Consider the following 24,646-nt stretch of genomic DNA (forward strand, 5'->3'; position numbering starts at 1 on the left):
TTCGGGTTGTCACACGGGGCCTGGAGCAGGCAGGGCCTGTTGTAGCGGGCGAGGCCCGGTATTTGCAGTATGCAGTTATATGTATGGTATGTGGTAGGTTGGGGAACTCACTAAGCTTTGTGCTTACAGTTTCAGTTTTGGTTTCAGGTACTTCCGGTAGCGGAGGGAAGAGCTTGGGATGATTGCATGACACGCACCATAGTTAGTCAGTCTGGGATGTTTTACTCTGATAATAAGAATATGTTTGAATTAATACTTTGATTTTATGATTTATGTTATGAATTGACAATTGTGGTTTAAGTAATGTTTTAAAAAGAAATTTTTAGTTGTGATTTTTGGGTCGTTACAGAAATGGACCAAACCAATGAACAGGATGTTGTTTACTTTGTTGTTTGTGGGTTCAATATTTGAGCCCATAATAGTGTTTTCCATTTGGGTTGCCACATTATTAGGTAGGGGATATTGAATGACATTACCTACACATGTATTGCAATGCCTCCCCTCCAATATCGTTGTTTCCAATGTCTCATGCTTCATCAATGGTTCCACACTTTCATCTATTAAATGATTCGACTTCTCGGATTCCTTGAAGTTCTCAACGTTATTCCCTTCGATTTTAATTTTGGCATTCAGCTCGAGCGCCAGAGATCCTTAGGCGAGTTCATTAGGGCGGCCGGTGAATTAGGAGGAAGAGAAGTTTCACTTCCCTCATCAGCAACGATTTCCCTTTTCTCCAAGTTGTTTGTCTCTGCCTTTGATAATCCCATATTGTCATCCGCTTTTAGCTTCTCCACTTCCTGCACATCTTCTTCCTTTGTATCAATGTCGGACACATATGGCTACTTCTCATCTTCCAAAGAAAAGGGTTTTACAAATTCAGAACTGCCAATCATCATGAGCTTGCCATCTGTTTCTACTTGTATTTCCTTGTTTATATTTTTCCGTTGGCTAGTTAGGATTCTAGCTTGATACAAGAGATGTCAACCTGATGCTTGATGTCGTCAAATAGAACAATGATTCTTCCAAACTTGTTAATAATTTTCTTGAAGTTTGATTCACATTAGTATCTGAGTGGAAGTATAACCATCTTGACCCAAATAGTCTTTCCAAAGCTTGTGTTAGATGAGTCCCCTACCTATAGCCATCTGAACATTTCTTTCCATATCCCTTCGTTATTCAATAACTCTTGAGCAGATTCAGCATGACGAAAGGAGCAAATTCAATAACTCAAAGTTGGTGTTAGATAAACCCCCAATGTATTTCACTTCAAGATGTTTGTCATAGTGGATAGAAAGGAGTGTTGGCATGTGTCCTAAATGATGAATTGATCTTGCTTCCGCCAACAGAACTCTAGATTGCATCCATAGGTCCATTGAGTCATCGACTAACAACTAGATGGGAGGCGACAACACCTTAAGAGAGGGTGGTGGGCCCTTGTTATGTTTGTTGACGTCAGAAAACGATATGCAATCTCTGAATCCTTCTTTGACATTCCATGTGACCTTCCTCCCTTGTGTCATTATTGTTTTTAAGAGTGATAGGGACCTTCTTCCTTACCTGAAACAAAATGTTCATTGGATCTTTCCTTTTGTGACTCGAAGTTAACCTCCAACGAGTTGTTTCTACACCACGTCCCATTTAGCTTTCGTTCTATTTCCTGCACATCTGTGACATCAACAAATCTAATGAACCTGAAGTTTTTACCCTTTCTCCCTTTTTTTTAGGGGTGTTCGTTTGGATGGATCAGTTTGATCCGATCCAATCACGTGAATCCAAATTGATTTCGGTTTTCAAAACATGGATCCGAATAGTCAAAACTAAATTGAAATCCGATCCGATCCGATCCAATTACAATTCGGTTGGATCGGTTTTTATAATTTGGTTTTCAAAAACCGAAACATTTTAAAACGACATATAATTATAATATTACCCAACTTTACCTAAAAAGCAAAAACTTATTATTTAGTTGTGATTTGAAATTTATAAACAACTAATACGAAGATATATTATAGTTCAATATTTTATAGATAAAAAATTTTCGAGAGAAAATACATATTAATGTTTTTTTATCGGGTGAAACGTTTTGAACCTATTTAAAAAAATAAATTACAAAATAGATAAATAATAAATATTTATTCGGTTTTTTTGGACTATTCGGTTTTTATTTTATAAACCCAAACCAATTTGAAATCCAAAATAACAATTCGGTTTGGTTGGAAACCAATCCAAAAATCCGAAGATCCGAACCAAATAGTCCAATCCAAATTCTACAATTGGATAATTCGGTTTCATCCGAACAGTGAACAGTCCTACCTTTTTTTTCACCAAATTATACATCGGTCAACTTCCTAAATGGAGCGAAGATCTTCATGATTCCTAAACTCTATTTTTGTTACACCAGTTGGGATGTTGGTAACATAGAAGATGGTTTCGGTGCTGTTGTTTCTATTCGCCAGAGTTTTCCGCCTTTGTACTTGCGATCATCCACCTTCCTTTGGAAGCATATTGTTTTCTTGTGTTCTACATCGTTTCTATTGATAAGTCATTATGATGTATATGATTATTGCAATGTAACATGGAAATTAATACATTTCTTTAATTACAAATTATGTAATTAAAGTACATATATCGACAAGTAAACATTGTGTAAATTATACGTCAACATGTATATAATTAGTGCTATTTTTTCATATGTTTTGTATTGACATCTATAGAGTGCATTAATTAGAAAAATATAAATAAATGTAATTACACCCGAGAGGTCTCAAGTTCGAGCCTCTTTCTCACTAAGACACTAACTTAAGATGTAACGTGAACAAAAAATTTCCAAACAATGTGAATCGGTAAAATATATACCAAAAGAAATTAACAAGTTGTAAAAAAAATTAGGGATGGATTTAAAAAAAAATCTTTACGGTAGAATCGTAAAAGGATTGAACACATTTAACTTCTTAATTTTAATTACATTTATAGAAGACTCATTTAGATGTTAACCTTTAAATCTAAGCCACTGATTGAGTATTGATTTTATGTATCTTAATAAAGTATGTAAGCTTAGGAATCTATTTTTGAATTAGGACAAGTATTTCATATTTGGAGTTTGTGCTTTCATAAAAGAATCAAAGATTTTGGTTTTACCAAAAATAACGATGAGCCATATGTTTACAAAAAAGTTAATAAGAACATATTTATCTTTAAGGTCTTTATGTTGATGGCATACTGTTTACTGAAAACAATATGCCAAAGTGTTACATGTCTTGGTTAAGGAAGTTTTTTGATATAAAAGGCATTGGAAAAACTATATATATTTCAAGATTCAAGGTCTACAAAGATAGATCCAAAAAAACTTATTGATTTCAACCAAAGTATGTATAAGTATGTATGTAAAAAAGATTTTAAAACCGAATCAAAATAGAAGACTCCAAATATATGGACTCATTCCATGCCATATGTCAAACTATTCAACAAACGATAGTAACGGGTAAACTAGTGAGAAATCAATAATACCATACTTCAAAGGTTAAAATGATGACATGAATAAGATGTCATATGACTCGACCGTTGGATTATTTATCTTGCATATCATGTTATGCATGATACTTGATGTATTCTACATATTGAACATACCAAATAAAGACGGCGGGCTTGTGGAATTAAATATCATCAAAGGCAGCGAGAAAAAATGTATCCTTATATATATATATATATATATATATATATATATATATATATATATATATATATATATATATATATGTGGGAAAAAGGAATATACATTACAGCCCTACCTAAGCTTAGGTACTAAACCTCTTGAAAATAAATTGTTTTACTATATAAAGATTACGGTTAATAGATTCACGATTAATATTTCAAGATGTAAATTCAAGATCGACACAGTAATGTTTAGGGTTTAGTGTTTAGGGTTTAAGTTTAGGGTTTAGGGTTTAGGGTTTAGGGTTTTGGTTTAGGTTTAGGTTTAGGGTTTAGGGTTAGGGTTTAGGGTTTTGGGGTTTAGGGTTTAGATTTTAGGTTTAGGGTTTAGGGTTTAAATTTTGGGTTTAGGGTTTAGGTTTAGGGTTTAATAATGTTTACTTGGGTGAAGTAATAAACGATAATTGAAAAAGAAAACAAAGATGGTAAAACGATAATGAAAGAAAGAAATGTTATGGAGGATGATATATTTACAAAGTGAAACCAAACCGGGTATATTTAGCATGATAAAACGACATATTTTAGAGGTTTAGTACCTAAGCTTAGGTGGTGTTGTAATGTATATTCCCTATCCCATATATATATATATATATATATATATATATATATATATATATATATATATATATATATATAAGGGTACATTTTTTCTCGCTGTCTTTGAAGATATTTTATTCCACAAGCCCGCCGTGTTTATTTGGTATGTTCAATATGTAGAATACATCAAGTATCATGAACATATATATATATATATATATATATATATATATATATATATATATATATATATATATATATATATATATATATATATATATATATATATATATATATATATATATATATATATATATATATAAACCTCCCTAAACAACCACATGACAATTTTCTAGATTTTTTTAATGCCACGTGGCAATATTCTACACCCCCTTTAATATTTTTCCCGCTCACAAGATATCGCATATTTCATCCATATTATTCATATCATTTAATGTCATCTAATTCAAATTTTAAATTTCAATTAGTCCCTGATTATTTGGGATACACATCAATTATTTGGGGTACACATCAATAATTAATCCGTTATTTTCTCTGAATCCCCCTATCTCGATCCATAAATCATTTATAATTTGGCATTTCATTTGTGCCTCTTTCTCTTCTCGATACTCTATACACAAAGATCCTTTGAAATCTAGGTGATTCAAACCCGAGCGGAGACCATACAGGTTTGAACTTCTCTAATTTTTACACATTTTTGTGTTTTAGATTACTTTTCTCCTATCTCGGTTCCTTCTATCAAACACTGATTTCGGGTGGTGGACAAGGTGAAGGGAAAAACATATGAAATTGATGGAGAAGTAATCTCTTTAATAATATTCATTCTCTTTACAGATTCGATTTCCCCCTTTTCAGTTGTTTAGGGATTCAAATTTCTTTTTTGCAGTTTTTCATCTTCACAACCTTATTATAATACTAACATCATTTATGTTTTGAACTTATGCAGAGCATCCTTAGATTAGAGAAGATGGAGAAGCATTAGACAAGTCAACCGACAATCGACGGTGCAACCCTTTAAGGTAAAGTAATTTTGAGCCATCAACAAACTCAAGAAAATCGATCTCAAGGTTTTCTTAATAGCCAAACTTCCTCAGATTCCAGTATACATCTTAACCCTAACTCTTCAACGAGCATAATTTTTAATAAATTTTTTAGGTCATTGCTAAAATCTACACTAAAACATTTGTTATGTTGGGATCTCTACAGAAAAAACAAATTCTTCCCCCATCTGGTGGTCGATTTCAACACAGGTACAACTTCCAAGAAGAAGTTAGAAATATAAACTTTATGTTGCTATACAATTATGGTTTTTCTGAGTCCTAATTGTAGCATAAAAGCGATAGTACGTAGATATTTTTTTGTGCTTATAATGATAGTCGCATGTGGATGTTTGGCGGTACTGATGCATCTTACAATTCCCCCATTTTATATCTTGGAGTTTATTTTTCTGTATTTTTACTCATTTTTATATTGATTTGATTATTAATTTCAGGTTTTTTGGATTGTTTACCTAATTTGCGATCTCAATTTGATATCCTTTGGAATGTAAGCTTTACTTTCATTTCTTTATTATGGCTACTATAAATATTAATTAAGGTTTTTTTAGACAATGGTGCTTTTTGTGGATTTATTCTAAACAAGTTAACTGTTAACATATTGGCATCATCCATCTGTAATGGGATCCAAATTTGTTCAAAAGTAAGTTAACTGTTAACATATTGACATCATCCATCTGTTATGAAAGTAATAAAAATAATATTTATCATTAGTGCAGTGAAGTTAGATATGTTACTATTATGGATGCAAAATATATAAGTAGGCCACTGTTATGGGTAAAAAACATAAAGTGTATTACTCATATTGTCAGCACAAGTGAAGTATTTTATTATTCCCTTGCAATTGCCTATATTGCCTTATTCAAAAAGAGACAAAGCTTCATGTAAGACCGATCATCCAGGAATCTTTCAAAAATTTAATTCATGTTGCTAACCTTTGTTAGATTTCTTCTAAAACAATTAGATCCAAGCAAAGGGATGTGATAATAATTCAAGATTAGGGTAATTTTTAAATATATATATATATATATATATATATATATATATATATACTATTTGGGAAGTTATGAGATTTATGTATGTCATTTGTTTTTTTGCAAGCCACAAGAGGTTGCAACTTGTGTCTATCATGCACATTTATCACTAAAACATCTCTAATTAACTTGGCCTACTTAAGTTATCTCAATTAGCAGCAGCATTTGCAAAGTCACATTAGAGCAACAACCCCACGACATGATCATGTAAATTTTCACAACACACTTTTTGTAGTCCCGGAACATTCAAAGGGGAAGGGCTGATTTTTAATTATTTTGCAATACAAGTTGTCCTATCTAATTTATTTTGACATCACATCAAACTTTGTATAAAAATAACTATCTTTAGTTCTATGATTATTAATTACAATTTTTAAAGTTTATATATTATTTACTTTGTCAACCGTGTAGCACACGGGTTATAACCTAGTATATATATATATATATATATATATATATATATATATATATATATATATATATATATATATATATATATATATATATATATATAATAATGGGCTAAAAATGAAAGTTCATGACACATGATAGGGCAACAAGGGCATTATAATATATTACTAGTTTATAACCCGTGGAAACCACGGTTATAAAATTAATTGAAATTTTATAGTAAAACTTCAAAATTAATAATTAATTATTTTAAATAAATTATTAATTACGATATATTTATATTAGTTTTGTGAAATTATAATCGTTGATTCAAATAAATATATATAATGAATTTTTAATATATATTAGACATTTTTTTTGTGAATTAATGAAAACCATGATATAAAATTTAAAATTTAAAATGGAAAATAAATACATTGACAAATATCATCACATTAATTAGGAGGTTTAATAAATTTAAAATGAAGAACTAATAGATTGACAAGTGGCATCATATTAATTAAGATTAAGATGTCTAATATAGTGATATATGGCAAAATGACTATTCTTTTATTAGTGTAAGGATTATTCCTTAATATAAGCATCTTATATATAGAAGGTAAAATAACAATTAATGGATTAAATAAAAAAAACCCTATAAGCCTTCTTTCACCTCCTTCACATGCCTTGGACGTCTTCTCCGCCATTCCCCATCGATCTTCAGAACGATCACAGTCGTCCCCTTTCTCTCTTTCAATTTCGCACCTCTGAAAACCACTGTCGCAACACTATTACCATCACAACCTCTTGCATATCCTTCATCGCTTTCCCATTTCTCTCTTTCTCCCTAATACTTCATCGTCGTTTCCATCCTCCTCAAATATTGTTGGTTGCCTGTAGGTGCTGTTGGTGGTGAAGCACGGCGGCAAGAGGGCTTCCAATAACGCAACAATCATCCATCGTGAAAACAGGTTTACACTCAAACGGTTATTTATATGTCATTATCTTTTCCCTCTCAAACCAACTAAGGTTATTATTTCAATGTATACCTTGTTGTTTTTTTCTCATATTTAAGATCAATCACCCGACCGATATAGGCACCGATTGGGGCTATTGGTGGCAAAGAAACAACATGATTATATAAATAAATATCATTTACTTTTTCTTTTGATTTCCCTCAACTAGTAATCAGTAGAGCATAAGTTTTATTTTTAGATTTTGCGCGACATGAATGTTAAAGTATAGTAACATCACATGGTCATAAATTACGTATGAAATAATGTGGTGTTGGTTTATGAACTATAATTCGTTCACATATTTTTTTTTTGTTTCTGTTATCTCACTCTGAACAAAATAAGAGGAATTTTGATGCATTGGTGTTAGTTAATGAAATTAACAAGCTAATAAGGTGTAGGTATGTCAATTAGTTGGATGGATTGATATTTTTATTTATCTAGCAATAATTAGAGATTGTCAAACTTAATTCACAAAAGATTACTACGTTGTTAATTATTTACGCTTTATTCCCTAGATAGATGTATTAGTCATAACCACATTCATGTCTAACTTTATACATATTGTTACCTAGGTTAATATTAATAATATTAATAGGTCATTACACCTAAACCTTGATTTAAACACAATATAAGTCCAATAACTAGAATTAGTCATTAGTGATTTACATTCTGCTACCCTTAGTTTTTGAAGTAATCTTGTGTTATTGTTAATGCTAATATCAGAGTTAATAATCTCAGAATAACATTAATATAACCTTAGTTTACATTTCACTTCAGTAATATTAATCATTAAATTTTATGTTTTAAACCTTCTTCGAGTTAATCATCATAGAAGTAAAAGTACAATACTTATATTGGTAACACATTACACATATTTACTTCTATTCAACTTAATCATTACCACATTATCTTCTTTTTACCTTGTGTTTTTTATCTCCACCTTGTGTGTTTTTATTTATGATTACGACTATATTTATAAATACAATTGAATTATTCATTTACGATTACACCTTTATTTGTTTATTAGTTTTACAAGTAGTAATGATTTATTTATAACTTAATTTTAATCTTTTAGTCGTAATCATTTATGAAAAAAAAAAAAAACGTTAACTTAATTTCAACCGAATTCGATGTGTAGTATTCGAAAAAAAACTCTTATATTATTTATTATTAGCTAATCAAAAGCTTTTAATATGATGCGAATTTATCACTTTGGTAGTGATCGGTATTGCCATTACTTGGAGGATGGTTTCGATTGGAGGGCGTTTATGTCTGGTATTGCTACATACCCTGACTTCATGGTTCTTTGGTGGAATGTGGATACGGTAAACTGCTATTTAATGTTAAAAATTAATTTCATTATTGTCGTTTTGTTTTTGTATCGTGTTATGTAAAAAAAAAATTATTTTAAACTTTTTGTAGGTCCTAATGCCGATTCATTCATTTCCTAATCAATGGTTATTTGGGGAACTACGATTGGATTCAATGGAAGTCCATATTTATGATAGTCTTGGTAGGAGTACTTACCAAAAATTCGAGTCTGGTGGATTATTTAGACAAGATAAACTACTAGGCACACAGGAACATCCCAAGGATTCCATTGGATATGGAATTCATTTTTGAAACATATGTTCCCTAATAAAGTAGTGAGCTGGGAGATTGCGGTGTTTTCATTTGTATGTTTATGGAACAAATAGTTTCAGGCCAACCAATACGTGAACTTATTGATCTAAAAACTGCAGCTTTAGAGTTTAGTCAAAGGATGACAAAAATTTATTGGGGGTCGTTTGATGGTCCTATGTAGTTGGATTATATATATATATATATATATATATATATATATATATATATATATATATATATATATATATATATATATATATAGGGTTAGCTTATTTTGTTTTTACTAACTATTGTGTGCCAGAATGCACAAATCTGGACCATCGGATGAAATATAATCAAAGGTCATGATCTGAGGGTCTATGATAATAAAATATGATAGCATGTACCGTATAATCACACAAATTTCAACATAAGGGCTTTTTAGTCAATTAACCTATATTAAAAAAAGGAAATTTTCGGATTTTTAGGGATGATTAATTCCTTTATTTTTTAAAAATTTGAATATTTTAAATTAATTCAAATTTAAAAATCCGATTTTATTCTGTCAGAATGATAGAATGCGAACCATAAACTAGTAAATATATTTTTCGATTTTATTCTGTCAGAATGGCAGAATGTCAACCATAAACTAGTAAATACATTCTGAAAGAATACACAAATCAATTCTTGAACTAATAATATAACAATAATTACATTGTATGATTGTGATTCATTGAATAATAACAACATTCTGAAAGAAAAAATTTAAAAAAAAAACATCAAAATCTAACAAAAACACTAATCTATTCTGAAAGAATATTATTTTTAAGCAACACTTTATACATTGTAGCATAACACATTCTGGTATAATATACGCTCGTTCTATATGTTTTCTTCCTTTTCCACATCAATGTTAGCCTCTTCAAAACCTAAATCCAAAAAGAAAAGATAATCAATTTTCAAAAATTAAACAATTCAATACATTATAATAGAATACATCAATAAATATTCTTACATAATAAACTATTCTTGCAGAATTGTTTTGAATATTCTTAAAGAATTTGTAACATATTCTATTGTAAACAATATAATAGAGAATGGTAATTACCGGATTTAATTTGAAGAAGAATTCCAAAGCCAGGGTAGATAGGAGCACGGGACTTGAACCCGATGATCTTCCCTCCCGTTTTAAGCTTATAAGTCTGGGTTGCTAGTGGCTTTTTCATTGAAGCTTCCTCCAAAGGGCAAGAGGGAATCTTTGATTCTTTCTAAAACATCGAATGTGTCAACATCAAAGTAAGGCTGGTAAGCAGCAACTGTGAATACCTTGAACCAACCACTACTTTGTTGTGCTTCTGATGAACCAGATACTGGCTTTGAGAATGTATCTGAAGAGAAAATATAACAAAAATTACATCTCTAATAAGTCTAACTGATAGCTGTTCATTAGTTGGTAGTTTGCTTGGAGGATTAAAATAACATGAGCCTTGTTTTCCAATTGGCTGAGGTTTTAGATAGGTTAACTAAGTCATGATGCATTCAAATCCAGAAGAAACTTAAAATGCTAGTTATATAAGCCTTAAAACTGATGAAGTTTATATGGATTTAACTATGTAGTTGAACTAAATGAGATCCATTAACTGAAGTTACTAAATTGCAGTAGATAGTTGAAAACTAATAAGATGCTTCAAGAATTTAAACACACACCATCGGCATCGCAGGGAGGTCCAGAAGCGCCTGAGATCTTGCCTTGTGTTCCAGATGGGGGAAAGGTTTGGAGAGTTGAATCTGCAACAACCAACAACCAAATTACTTAATGCTTACAATATAATCCAACTACCAACGAATAAATTAGGGTTCAGATCTAGTATCGAAGTGATGAAAACGCAATTGAAGAAGAGGAGAAGAAGTTTTACAGGAACAGATCCAGAAACATTCTGGTTGTCAATGGTTGTGTAATTTCCGGACTTCATCTTGAATTCCCCTGTATCAAAAGTATGGTACCGATCCGGAGAGTATTTCTTCTTTGTTTCTGGATCTCTTGTCGGCGCTGAGCTCCCATACCCTAACCCTAACTCGTCTTCTCTCTAGCCGCCACCATCCATTCGGAGTTTACCTAGCCGCCATCTTCACCCCTCTTACTTCCTCCACTACTGCCAGCCTTTTGCCTCCACCGCCGGTGTTGCGAAGCTGTTGTTGAAGACGTGAACTGCCACCCCCTTCACACTCGTGTTTCGACCGGCAAGGCCATCGACGGCCTCTTGAGGCTCTGCCGATGCTGTTCCGGTTTTCTTGCTTCTCCTGTTTCCTCTCCGCAGTAAGAAACCGACATCCGCTGCCTGTCGCCTCGGAGGTTGATGAGCTCGTGGTGTTTCTGTTATCACCGAAGCACAGTGACGAGTTCAAGGCTTGTATTTCATGAATAGAAGCGTGTTTCAGATCATGTTTGCGTGTGGATGCTTGACTGGAAATCATGGGGTTTGGATTTGTGTTTAGAACAATGATTTTTAGAGAAGTAGGGGGAATCGGTGGTGGTGTTATATGAAACTGATAACCTAAATTAGTGGGATATTGATTGATTTTGTTTTCTTTTACCATAATTAATTATAGTGTAGATTACTCTTATACCCTTTTATTATTTATTAGTGATTTAATTATTTCTTGAATTTTCATTGGTGCATTTAGGCACACAATACTTGCTAAAAACATTTGAACCTAGCTCTCTCTCTCTCTCTCTCTCTCTCTATATATATATATATATATATATATATATATATATATATATATATATATATATATATATATATATAATTGAATGTTGGATTTGATTATCAAGCGTTAAATAATAATTATTTCATACATAATGTAGTACTTCAACAGTTAAAACATAGCAACGACTCCACCATTTTTTTAATGTTACAACTTCAAAACTTTAAACATAACAACAAATACACCAAGTTAGTGATGTTACAACTTCAAACTTATCAAAAAATTAAAAAGCTTACAATTTGTAAACAATAATTGCCAAAAACAACACCCAACTACAAACCAACATCGTGTTAGAAACAGTAACTCTACACCCTCCTTAACACTAAGGGTTTATTGATTCCTCATAAGTTTTCCTCAGTGTTTCGGTATAGTAAGCATTTAATGCAAATGCGAGCAGTCTTGGTAATTATTGACTGTTAACGCTCTTATGGCATGACCACAAGTATGTCATCAAGTTGCCAATGCCTACATGTACATGTCATTTGTTGGAAATCAACAATCACGTTTTGTGCCCCCTTTTTGACCTCACATTTCTTACTTGAGATCATGCGAACATCCTAATTACTAAAAGATTTTTTTGTTTTCTTTTACAATATCATCAGCCCAAGGGGTGAGTGTTGTTGCTTCCGCTTAAAAAATAGAAAAAATTACACAGTTCAGATCAATAACATTTAACAAAAACATTAATATTAAGACTTAATACATGCAAAATTACGTCTTTGAAACCACCATTGTTGCATTGTTGAACGAGAAAAATCGATCAACATAAGTATCGGCGCCTTACGTGCGTGTCTAGATAATGCATTTATAGACTCCGCACTGTTGGATGACATAAGATTGTATCGGTTCCCTCGATCTAAAATGTGCCCCAGACCAAGTTTAAGGATTTATACCTTTTAAGTATTATCATACAGGTTCTTTTGTTTTTTTCATAAGGTCCATGGCAGCATCAAAACCATCAATTGTATACGCCCTACAAGCCTCCCAAAAAATTCATTTAATTGTCTTACTCTTCCCGTATCTAGCTACTACGTTGAAATACAAACGGACACCACATATTTCGTGATGAGCATGAGGAAAAATGTTGGCAACGGATGTCGCTATAGATGGAGACTTATCAGATATAATTGTAAGCTCCTCCATATTGCCTATCCAATCACATAGTTTTTTTTTTTTTTTTTTTTTTTTTTTTTTTTTTTTTTTTTTTTTTAAAAAAAACAATGTCCAAGAATCTGTACACTCATTTTTGCATATACCATATGCAACCGGTAATATTTGGTTTTGTCCGTCCTTAGTAACTGCAAGTAACATGATACCTTTGAACTCGCCCTTTATGTGGGCTCCATCTACTACAAGCGTTGGGTTACAAAAATTTACAAAAGTGCATACCTACAATACATTGTATATATATTCAAATACACCAAAATAAAAATAATAATAATAATAAAATATAATAATACTAACCGAACAACCAATTGTGACGTACAAGAACTCAAACCGATCATCACCATTTGTTTGAACATATACCAGATTATGTTTGACCAAATTGTGGAAATAAGCCGGAAGTTTGACCAATAGTGCATATTGCTTCACTTGCCAAGCCTGATGGTATGGACATATGTATTCGAGATTTGTTTCAATAACTTCTCATCTCCGGAAGTTATTGAGCATTCATATCATTAATAATATCTTGTCCCCAATATACTCTACTATAATCATCAGCCAAAACATCAGCAAAATATTCACCCAAAACATATTTGTTTGATTGTCGATGATTAGGTTGCAAAAATTTTGAAGAACATGTGTGTACATCAACATATTTATTCACTTGGAAAAGTCCGCTAGAATTTTTAATTCCTTTTGCTCTTAGTAACCAAGAACAATTTTTTGCAACACACAGAACCTCATATCTTGATTTGGTGGATCAACTTGTCCTCGTCTGAAAACTTTCTCGAAGTCATTTTTTCTCAATAGCCCGTTTTAGAAGCTCTTTGTTCTTAAATATACTAAGACATTCAATCTTTTGAAGATTGATGTCTACCATCTATGCTGGGATATCTTCATTAATATCAACTGGACATGCTGGTACAGCGGACATACTGTAAAAAAGGTTATCAGGAAACTTAGTTTTAACTTCATCACCCAACTCATCTCCATCAGAATTGCTTTCTAAGTTGGTTATATCTAAAGCTACATCAGCAACATCAACATAATCCCCTTAAACATGGACATTTTCATCTTTTTGAATCAGAACTTTTTTCTTTTTACTTTTATCTACTACGCGCCTATTCATAACTTTAACTTCTTGTTCGAGAACATCAATACAACGTCCACCCACGTCATTAAGATATGTATCAACATCATCATCACCAACATGCTTGTAATTCTCAAGATCCACATAGTGAATACCTTACATTAACATTTTCAGCAACACTATGAAATTGAGTTACACTAGGAGTAATGAAAGTCACTATTGGATTGTTGCTCCCTTTATCGCTGCATAAATTAGCAACCGGCTCATTTCCACTCTGACCACCCTCCGTAACCGCATCACCTTCATCAGCCACCACAAACACTTTAACAGCCTTTCCTCCACTACATTTGATTATATTTATCAACATTCTAATATCCATGTCTTCAACCATGACTATATAATGATTCAATTCAGGATGATGGAAACAAAGACTAATTTTATAATTGTCTAACAAACCGGTTTTGCTTCTCACCAAAGATACAAATTCTCAATAACTAATATACTCAGAAAATATCAAATCGAATTCAGAAATACCTCCCTATGGACATATGTATTCGAGATTTGTTTCAATAACTTCTCATCTCCCACCAGTAACAAGATAAACCAAATATTCGATCAGTTTTTTAGAGAGGTTTTAAAGAAATTTTACAAAGAAATAACAACTAAACTGATACTTATTTGCAAAAATTTATATATAACAAGGTTATTTTGTAGTAAACAAAACTCAAAATCGCAGATGGAAAACGAGTATGTCCATCTGCGTTTTTAGTTTGAAAAACATGCTATTTATATAGAAAAAAACACATGTGAATGTAAAAGTGGCTAAAGAACGCCTGTAGTTTAGCCACTTGTACATTTGCAGATGAACTTTCAAAATCGCAGATGACTTTATTCCATCTGCGATTTTACTGGCTATAATTGCAATTTTTGTTTTTTTTTTTTTGCTATTTTCCATAAAGTAATTAGTGTATTTGAACTAAATTTACAATTTTCTTTACTTTTTATCTATATTAAATGAAAATGTAATTTTCCCCCCTTATCTAATGATTGGTCCGCGATCATTCTCGCATTCTCAACCATTTTATGATCTCGATATAACCTCTTCCTATATAATAATAATAATAAACTGGACCCTGCATAGCTACTCATTTTACCCGGTCAATGCCCACATGCAAATAAATACTAGGCATATCCATATGAAAGTTCAATTGAGTGTTGCTGAAACCATCCTCAAGTACTTACAATTCGTAAGTTACGAGGGACTAAATTTATGTTATTGGTATACGGTGGTACTTGGGTACTAATGGGGGAGAACTGGTTGTTAAACGTTACACGATTGCTTAGTTAATTTCTCAACTTATCAAAATAATATCAAGTCCTAGTCAAGGTTTGTTATTTTTATTTTTATGTTTAATAATATAAAACTAAAGACATATACATTATCTTGCAGCATTTCAATTAATTAAACATTTATATGTAGAATGTTATATATTTTGTTCTTCAAATAAAACATAATTATATGTATTTCGTCTAAAACTATTCTATTAAGCCAAACTAAGAACGACATAAAAGAACATTATATAAACAAACTTTTAACCTTACATAAAAATATTAACAATTTATACTTCTAAGTTTGGTACACATAGAAAGACCGAATAACACTCGTTTATATATTTCTTTGAACACTTCACCAAGAAGAAAACTAAAGTAAAAGGAAACTTCGAAGCAATGGCAGTATGGCACTACCAGTAGTCATTTTCTTCGAACAATCTTGTCGTACGTACCGTCTTCCTTTACCAAAATAAATTAAAAAACTAAAAAAGAAAACCACGACAATTGCCAACCCCATATTTCAGGAAACAGAGAGACACTTTCCATGCAGCTTCAAATTATTTGACTACAACTTTCTCCAGATATACAATTAATATTTCCAAAACAACGTACAACTTTCAATGCACAAGGTGAAGTCACAATAACAGAGGTTCTCTGAGCTTGGATACTTTGGCTCTGGAAATAGGGCCGACCCATTCTTCCCACCACCTTCTGGCTTTTTCCAGGACTTTCTTGCCATGACTTTTGAAGGTGACCGGCCGTTCAAACACAACCTTTTCATACGGAATTACAGATGTTTATATAAACCCACAACTCCATACTTCATGTATTCAAATCATAAACCTCTATTGCTAATTAGCTAACACCATCTGCTAATAACTGGGAAATCAGATTCTTTAGTTCGTTTGTACCTTAACAAGATTCTTAGCCATGAGTTTCGTGATACCTGAATTGGTCCAATATTTCTTCTTGCAATCGTTTCTCAACAGGGGCACCAGAATCTTGAAGTTTTTCTCAAGATGCAAGTTTGTTGTCCACCATCAACTAGGGTTTTCCCCGGAACCCTACATGTCTAACATTCAAGTCGAAAAGGAAAACCATGATCCCAATTTGTCAAGATCACACCTTTCCTTCACCAACAAGAGAATCTCTGGTGATGAAAGCGTCAGAAGAGATGAGTTGGAGCTACTGATGGCGAATTTAGGGTTTTTTTGCCTTTCCGGAGGCGAAAAGCTGCCGGAGTCGTTGAATTCTACAGATTTGTTGAATATTTTTGAAGAGGAGCAACCGAGATTGGATGAAGTGAAAGAAGCTTTTGATATTTTTGATGAGAACAAAGATGGGTTTATTGATGCGAGGGAGTTGCAGAGGGTTCTTTCTGCTTTGGGAGTGATGGAAGGAGCGGACATGGAAGACTGTAGGAAGATGATCGGAGCGTTTGACGAGAACGCCGATGGTAGGATAGATTTTAACGAGTTTGTGAAGTTTATGGAAAACACCTGCTGTTAGATTGGTGTATCTGTTATTAACTTATTACCATTTGTTTATTATTCATATTTTTCAAGAATGGTTTATCATTCTTATGAAAAAAAAACATTAAATTGTATTGGTATATCGTTCTGAGTTTTTTTTTTTTTTTTTTTCAAATGTAGATCAGGGTCCAAAATCATTTCCAAAATGAGTTTTCAGACCAAGTTTTGTATTTTTAGAGCTTTCAAATATTATTTTTAGACGAAAATTCATAAATGTTAAACTCTAAAGTTTAAAAAACATTACAGTTTAAAAACATTACAGATGGTTGTTGCGGCTTCAAAACTTTTAACAAAAAGTCTTTATCGCTAACGCCGTTAAATTTTGTCCGTTAACTAAAAAACATTTCCGTTATTTCACTATTATAAGGACCATTTATGAAATTTTTTATTATTAAAAAAATAAGAACAGATAAAACATAATTATTTAAATATTTAAAGAGTCTCGATCTCGATGTCAAAGAAAGCACCAGAGTGGTTACTGGTTCCGGCGAGATCAAAAATGGGCAACAACACTCGTTCTCCTATTTTTCCTCTTGTACACACTTGATTGTCGAGAAACACCACCCAATCACCCCGAACCATTTTCTGCCCTCGTTCATTTCTTCTTTTCTGATCAACAGAGATTCTCTGAAAAACCCACTCCCTTCTTTCCCTTCGTGTTGTGTTGTCGAACCAAAAAAAGGGAACCGCTAGGGAGGCCGCCGGAGTAGCCCCCTAGTTGCAACAGTCGATGGTTGCTCTTCTATTTCCATTCTTCTTCCTTCTTCAACAGTTAGGGATTTCAAATGCAACAACTTGTAACATGAAAACATCAAGACCAGTTAGGGAGCTTCGATTCCATATCCTATTTCAATTCATCTTCACACTCTACATTCCATTGCATTCTATCAGTTCTTTCTCACTCACATATCATTAGATTTCCATTTTTTTTTACAATAAGTGAGTGAAATATAAAATAAGAGGAGGAGGACATCCGTACTCCGTACATCGCTCTGCTTTTGGTCCTATCGTTAATTATCTTGATCACATTCGCTGATTTTGCTCAGGTAACTTCCATTATGTATAAACCAGGTCAAATTAGCTCTATTGTCCGATGATCTATCATACCCAGTAGTTTTCAAATGCATTAACGATGATGAATTTTGTCTGCTTAACTTTGAATCAAACTGATTCATTTCTAAAACATTTTGGTGACTGTCTTTGTGACCTTCATTCTCTTGGTGAGAACATTCTTTCTTAGTGTAAGAATCTTTGTGATTTCTCGTGTTCTCTTTTTTTTTTTTTTTTTTTTTTAATATTTTCTTAGTTAGGAGCTACACTAGGAATAAGGTCAAATTGAAACTTTACCTAGCGTGGTGTTTATACACCTGTCAACTCATTAGGGAAAAACATCATTATATTTCCTAATAAGCTCCATATCAGAGTGACCCATTGTCTTCCTTGAGCTCCCCACTACATGATCCAAGAAAACGATGCAGATGTTTGCTAGAAACTTGCGTGATTTTAACACTTAATTAATGGGAGTAGACCCTAGACTTTTCTCCCTATGAATGTAGACATAACCTCCCTTGACAAGCAGAATACGCACACACTTTAGCGGAGACAACTTCAGGCCAATTTGCGGAAAGCCAATCCATACCAATGACAACACCGAACGAATTGCTCTTGGTCGTAATCCAGTTAAATGAAAAGTATGTGCCCCAAACATAATGGAACACCGATCAAAATTTCCTCAAACAAAAACAAAATTCCCTACCGCTATATCAATGCCTAAAACATAACAAGCATAGAAGGAAATGACACAAAAGATCTACCATTCAAACATCTATTCCACCTCTAAGTATAGTCCACCAGGTCTTCGAGTTTCCTCGTGGTTCCTCCAGTCCAAAATATATATCTTGTTCTTATGATAGTACGGGCCCACTACTAATGTTCACACCTATATATTTGCTTATGGCATTACCGTAAAGTCATATATCTCCCTGATCTAGGTTAGAGGCTTGCACACCTATTTTGGTTTCCAAATTCCATACCCTACTAGAACCCTTAGATTCTATAAATGTTCTCTTCCTAGTCCAATGTCGACCAACGATAAGCCAATTTCCCGCAACATTGTTGAATCCGTGCAGTTCATGCATCACCCTAACATGATCTTCCATTTCTATGATGCGAACAACAATAGTCGAACTACTAATGTTTTGTGGTAACTGAGCTAATGGGTTACGAGCAACTCCCTTAACATTGAACGATATTAATGATGATAAGATCCACGAGCATAAATAAAGGATTTTTTAATATCGAAATGAATCAGAGTCCTAAATTCATATAGCAAATAACATATAACTCTCATCATACACCCTCACCCCCTTAAAAGTCTACATCACCTAATTAAGCCGGTCTACATTATGAGTCTAAACACCAGACTCTTTATTTATTTTACTCATAGCATGGCTCCAATACTAACTTGTTGTTGGATTAAGTGTCTAAGGTCATAACTAAATTGGTGTAACTATCTGAATAAAAGCGAAGTCATTTTTGGGCTACCCTCAATAGCTAGAAATAACTAGAAATTACTTTAGGAGAGAGGATAATTGATTTGTTTTTTTATTATATGATTAATAAATTAATATGAAATCAATAGAAATTAATCTAGAATTAATCAAAATTAGTTGGAATTAATGTCTGGATTAATTAGAATTAATTAAAGGTCCAATGGTTGAATTGTAATTATTCATAATTGAGTTAGGAAATAATTCTAGAACCCACACGGGGTGGTGGACGATTTTAAGGACTCTTGGAGGAATTTCGAAGGCTTGAAAAAACTGATAAGGATTACTATATTTGAAAAGATAAAATAGTTTTATTTTATTATTCAAATATAAGGTTATCATTGTACCACCAACACTATAAATAGGACCCCCAATGAATGCAAATTTCATTCATGCTCTTCCCAAGAGGCTTATGGCCGAATGTCTCCATCCTTTTCCTCTATCTTTTGATTCTAGGGTATTAGGTGTGACGCATTAGAGGGGTGACACTTGTGACCCTTGCTTTCCAAGTCAATCAAGGAGAAGATTCAAGAAAACACAATGGATTGTTGACAAGGTACATGTTCTTGCTTTTCGCTTTTTCTTCGAGAAGTCTTAAGATGAGGATGAGTTGATATAAATGTAGAGCTTCTCGTTACCTATTTGTGGATATAAAGAACGTCAAAAATGGATTTGGAACGAAGAAGTTATGGCCAATTTAAGTTGAAGTGTTTTGAAGCATGATTTAGTACACAAGGCGTACTCATTGAGTATGCAACGCGTAGTGAAGGAAGTGATCGTGGGTGACATTTGAGTACACCGGGCGTACTCAGGAGTACGTGGGACGTACTCCCTTTAGCTTGAAACCCTATTTTTTAGGGTCTTACCCCTATTTAAGCTCATTATGTCTTGGGGTCTTGCCTCTTTTTAGCCTCCATACCTCCTAAAATCTAATCTCGACCCCCTTAGCCGCCATCTTGGAATCCTTAAGCTTTTGTGAGGAATCTTGGTGTGTTGTTGAACATTTTGAAGAGATTGAATGTTGTTGAAGAATCCTCACTTGGAGTGGAGCTTAGAGATCCAGAAGTTACTCAACATTTGCAACCTATTGAAGGTAAAAAGCTCTAATCTTGACATCTATTTGGGTAGATCTAGTTTGGGGTGTTTTATGGCACATTTTGGTCTTTTTTTGGTTTGTCTTTATGAGGATGAGTTTTTCCCGGGAGATTGGCCACTAGATCTGGATGTTTAAGGTGTCCCAAATGCATAAAAAGGTAATCTTGATGGTTGATATCTACCCACGCATGTATATTTAGATATTTTTTGGAAGTTATGAAACGAGGGCTTGGATTTGGGACCCACCGAGCCATGAAAAATCTCAAAGTTAACGACTTTATAGATTAAGTCATGATTTTCAACTAGTTCTAAGCATTTGGCTTAAAGGTTTAAGACCTTTTCTAAATAGTTTAAGAGTTGGCAATGTACGCGGGGAGTACCTCTTAGTACACAGCGCATACTGAGTCAACCCCATGATTTGGTCAAAGTCAAATTACGTTGGGAATACCAACTGAGTACGCAGGGCGTACTCAATATGTTTAGGCTTCTTTGATTTTGTTGACTTTTTGACATTTGACCATTGACCAGAAGTGTGACCAAAGTTAACCAATGGATATTTTTGCCCTTTTATGGAATTAGGCCTTCTTTAGTTATGCCCATGATGGGTTTTGTTCCCAATTTCGATATTGGGTCATATTGGGCTTTTGTTACTTTTGGTTTGGGCTTTGGATTGTAGGCCAAGTGAGGAAAGGGTAAAATGGACTTTTACCCCGAGTATTGGGTAGACGAACTAGGTTTCCAACTATGGGTTAAGGTGTAACATCCGGATTCCCAGGTATATTATTTTATTCATTTATATTGAATTTTGGAGAGAGACTCAGCGAGTAGGAGCCCCAACTCGTCGAGTTGGATCACGATTTGAGTGGTCTGATTAATGAGGGAATCGGCGAGTCCATGCATGGACTCGGTGAGTCCACGCTGTTTAATGAAACCCTAATTTCTCGGGTTTGCGCCCTATTTAAAGGCCCTTATGGACGTCATTTGTGGCCACCGGTCCATAGAGAGAAACCCTAGAGTGCTTGAGCGTTTTGAGAGAGAAAAGAAGCCATTCTTGACCTTTGTGGTGTTGCTTAGCAAGAAGAAGGTGGTTCTAGCCAAGGGAAAGCAAAGGAGGTTGTTATTCTGAGAATTTGAGGCTAAGATCATTTCATTTGAGGTATTACTTCGAATCTTCTTCTGTTTTAGGAAGAATATATGGTTTTAGGGTTTCTTGTGCCCTTGTTTAAGTTGATTTGAGGTCCAATTAGTCCCTTCTGGTGATGAGGCTTGGGATCTGGATCCATAGAGGTCCAGAGAGCCTTACTCATCAAGCTTTATGAAGAATAATGGAGGTCTTGACCTTGGGTTAAGGTATTTAGGGCTAAATCATCATATATGGTCATATGGATGTTGCATGTGCATCAAGATTGAGACTTTACTTGATTATAGTGGTTGGAAAGGCCAGATCTATAGATTAGAGGAACAGATCTGACCTCAGAAGGTCGTTTGAGTGTGAGCATGGCATGTACTCGCCGAGTCCATGAGAGGACTCGACGAGATGAGTCGGGTTGCCCCGCGACTCGCGATCTGTGACGACCCATGGAGTATAGGGTTGACTCAGTGAGTCAAGAGAGGACTAGGGGAGAAGAGGACAGGCGTGTACTCGCCGAGTCACCTTAGTGCACTCGGCGAGTAGGGTCAACTGTGACCGTTGACTTTCGTTGACTTTTAGGGTTTCGGTCAACAGTTGGACTTTGAATCTAGGAGGAGTAAAATGGTCTTTTACCCTTCTGAAGGATTATAGAAGGGGGTTTAATCTAGCCTTTGAGAGCCATTACTTATTGAGGATATTTTGTATGTGATTAGGCGGGGGCTAGATCAGTAGATTCATATGTGAGATCATCTGACATACCCAAGGTGAGTCTTTTCACTATACGTTACCTAGAGTGGTAATTATGTGTAGACCGGAGGGTCGTGTATGCTATGTGTATGTATGAGATTATGTGTTTTGTGCATATGTATGCTATGTGTTATATAGACCGGACCGGAGGGTCCAACGATATAGAACGGGCCGAAGGGTCCAACAATATAGACCGGGCCGAAGGGTCCAACGATACAAACCGGACCAAAGGGTCCAACAAGTTATGACCGGGCCGGAGGGTCCAACGAGCTACGGGACTGGAGGGTCCCGCTGAGACACATCGGACCGGAGGGTCGCATTGTAGCCTCGAGTGGCGTATGTGTTGCATGTGGTATTTTGGGGAACTCACTAAGCTTTTATGCTTACAGTTGTTGTGTGATGTGTTTCAGGTACTAGTGAGGATCGCGGGAAGGCGCCAGCATGATTTGTACACACACGAGGAGTTTCTATTTTATGATCTTGGGATATGATGTTATGATTTGAATATGTGAACAATGGTGTTTTTATAACAATTATGGATGAAAATGTGTCTTATAAAATGTGAAAATTTGTTTCGAAAAATTTGGGTGTTACAAGTTGGTATCAAAGCCTTGGTTTGAGGGATTCGGGTGCGTCTTCGGATGAATTTGAACTCAAACTGAGGAATTGAGAAAGTTTTCATGAAATAAACAGTTTTTCTAAAAGAGTAAAAGATTTTGAGAATGGCAGAAGGAGGAAGTGTGTACGATCAGCCAGCGCCCGAACACTGATTTCCCAAAATACCCTTACATTATGTGTTATGAGATATGTTATGATATGATATGCATGCTAAAGTAGGATAGGTATTCATATTAGGACTAGAGTGTCCTGATTTGTGATGCCTTAGCCTAGGAAGGATTTTGTTGCTATTTGAGGCTTGAGAGCGAGTAGGTAGCAGTGAGGAGCTGATGAGAGGTCTACCGAAGGGTAGCCTATGCCAGTGAGATATAGGGTACTTGTGATCTGGGATCCAAGGAGGAGGACTTAGGGTGAATACTTATGCGGTGTGGAAGGTAGTATAGGGCCCGTACTACTGAAGACACCGGAGCATTGTGCACTCTAAGTAAGAATCCTTTGGGTACCAAGGAACAAGTATGGTTGGGCGATCGAGTGCGAGCATACTCGATCGAGTCTCTGGTATCTTTGTGTTGTGTTTCAAAGATATCATGGTTGGTACACCACACACGCAGTAGAGCAGCGGTGTTAGCGATAATGAGATTCGCCGTATGATTCATGACGAGATGACTACGACGATCTGGAAGGCTAATCCGGAGGGTTCTGAGTAGTGGATTGAGAAATGATGACATGGTTCGAGTACCATGATAAGTAGCGGATTGAGAAGAGGGAACATGGTTCGAGTACCATGATTCATAGCAGATCGAGAGGTGGCCAGAAGGTTTGAGTACCATGGTAAGTGGTGGTTAGTATTCCTGGTTTTTATCGGTTATTCCATGGGGATGGTGTAGACTGAGATCAGAGGTGAATGAGTATGGGGCCAGAGGTCCATGATGAACGAGTTTTAGTGGAGCATTCCTTGAAAGGGAAATCGAGTTAGATCCAAGGGATTGTTGGGGAGATGCCAGTTGGAGTCGCAAGACTCAGGGATGAGTAGGAATGGTGCGTTATGGGAGAATACGGTCTGGGCTGAGCGACCAGCCGAATGTGGAGATGTCAATTTTCTGTGACCTGAGCGGTGCTATTTCTGTTCCTGTGGGGAACATGGGGGGTATTGAGATTTTCGGTTTCCAAGGTTGGGGGCGAGCCCTGTGGGGTAGCATTGGTTACGATCTTTCTTCAGAGTATTTTGGCAGTATGTCTGCCGAGAGGTAAT

At 34.5% G+C, this 24,646-nt stretch overlaps 1 protein-coding gene and 1 long non-coding RNA gene across 3 annotated transcripts; both read left to right on the forward strand.

The window, feature by feature from the left end:
- The first annotated feature begins 4,740 nt into the window (after positions 1–4,740).
- Positions 4,741–9,550, forward strand: LOC111920039 (uncharacterized). Of its 2 annotated transcripts, XR_006188827.2 has the most exons (7): positions 4,741–4,937; positions 5,216–5,288; positions 5,476–5,519; positions 5,762–5,814; positions 7,649–7,719; positions 8,984–9,089; positions 9,187–9,550. It is a non-coding gene; the product is annotated as an uncharacterized LOC111920039 (long non-coding RNA). The 2 variants fall into 2 exon arrangements; XR_002859708.3 differs by lacking the exon at positions 7,649–7,719 and having other exon boundaries at positions 4,742–4,937.
- A 6,986-nt stretch (positions 9,551–16,536) lies between these two features.
- Positions 16,537–17,333, forward strand: LOC111920042 (probable calcium-binding protein CML46). The gene has a single exon (XM_023915611.3). It carries the CDS (start codon positions 16,652–16,654, stop codon positions 17,228–17,230), a length of 579 nt encoding a protein of 192 aa, XP_023771379.1. The 5' UTR covers positions 16,537–16,651; the 3' UTR covers positions 17,231–17,333.
- Positions 17,334–24,646: the final 7,313 nt, after the last annotated feature.

The sequence above is a fragment of the Lactuca sativa genome, chromosome 2, assembly GCF_002870075.4.
Source record: "Lactuca sativa cultivar Salinas chromosome 2, Lsat_Salinas_v11, whole genome shotgun sequence".
In the NCBI taxonomy this organism is placed as follows: Eukaryota; Viridiplantae; Streptophyta; class Magnoliopsida; order Asterales; family Asteraceae; genus Lactuca; species Lactuca sativa.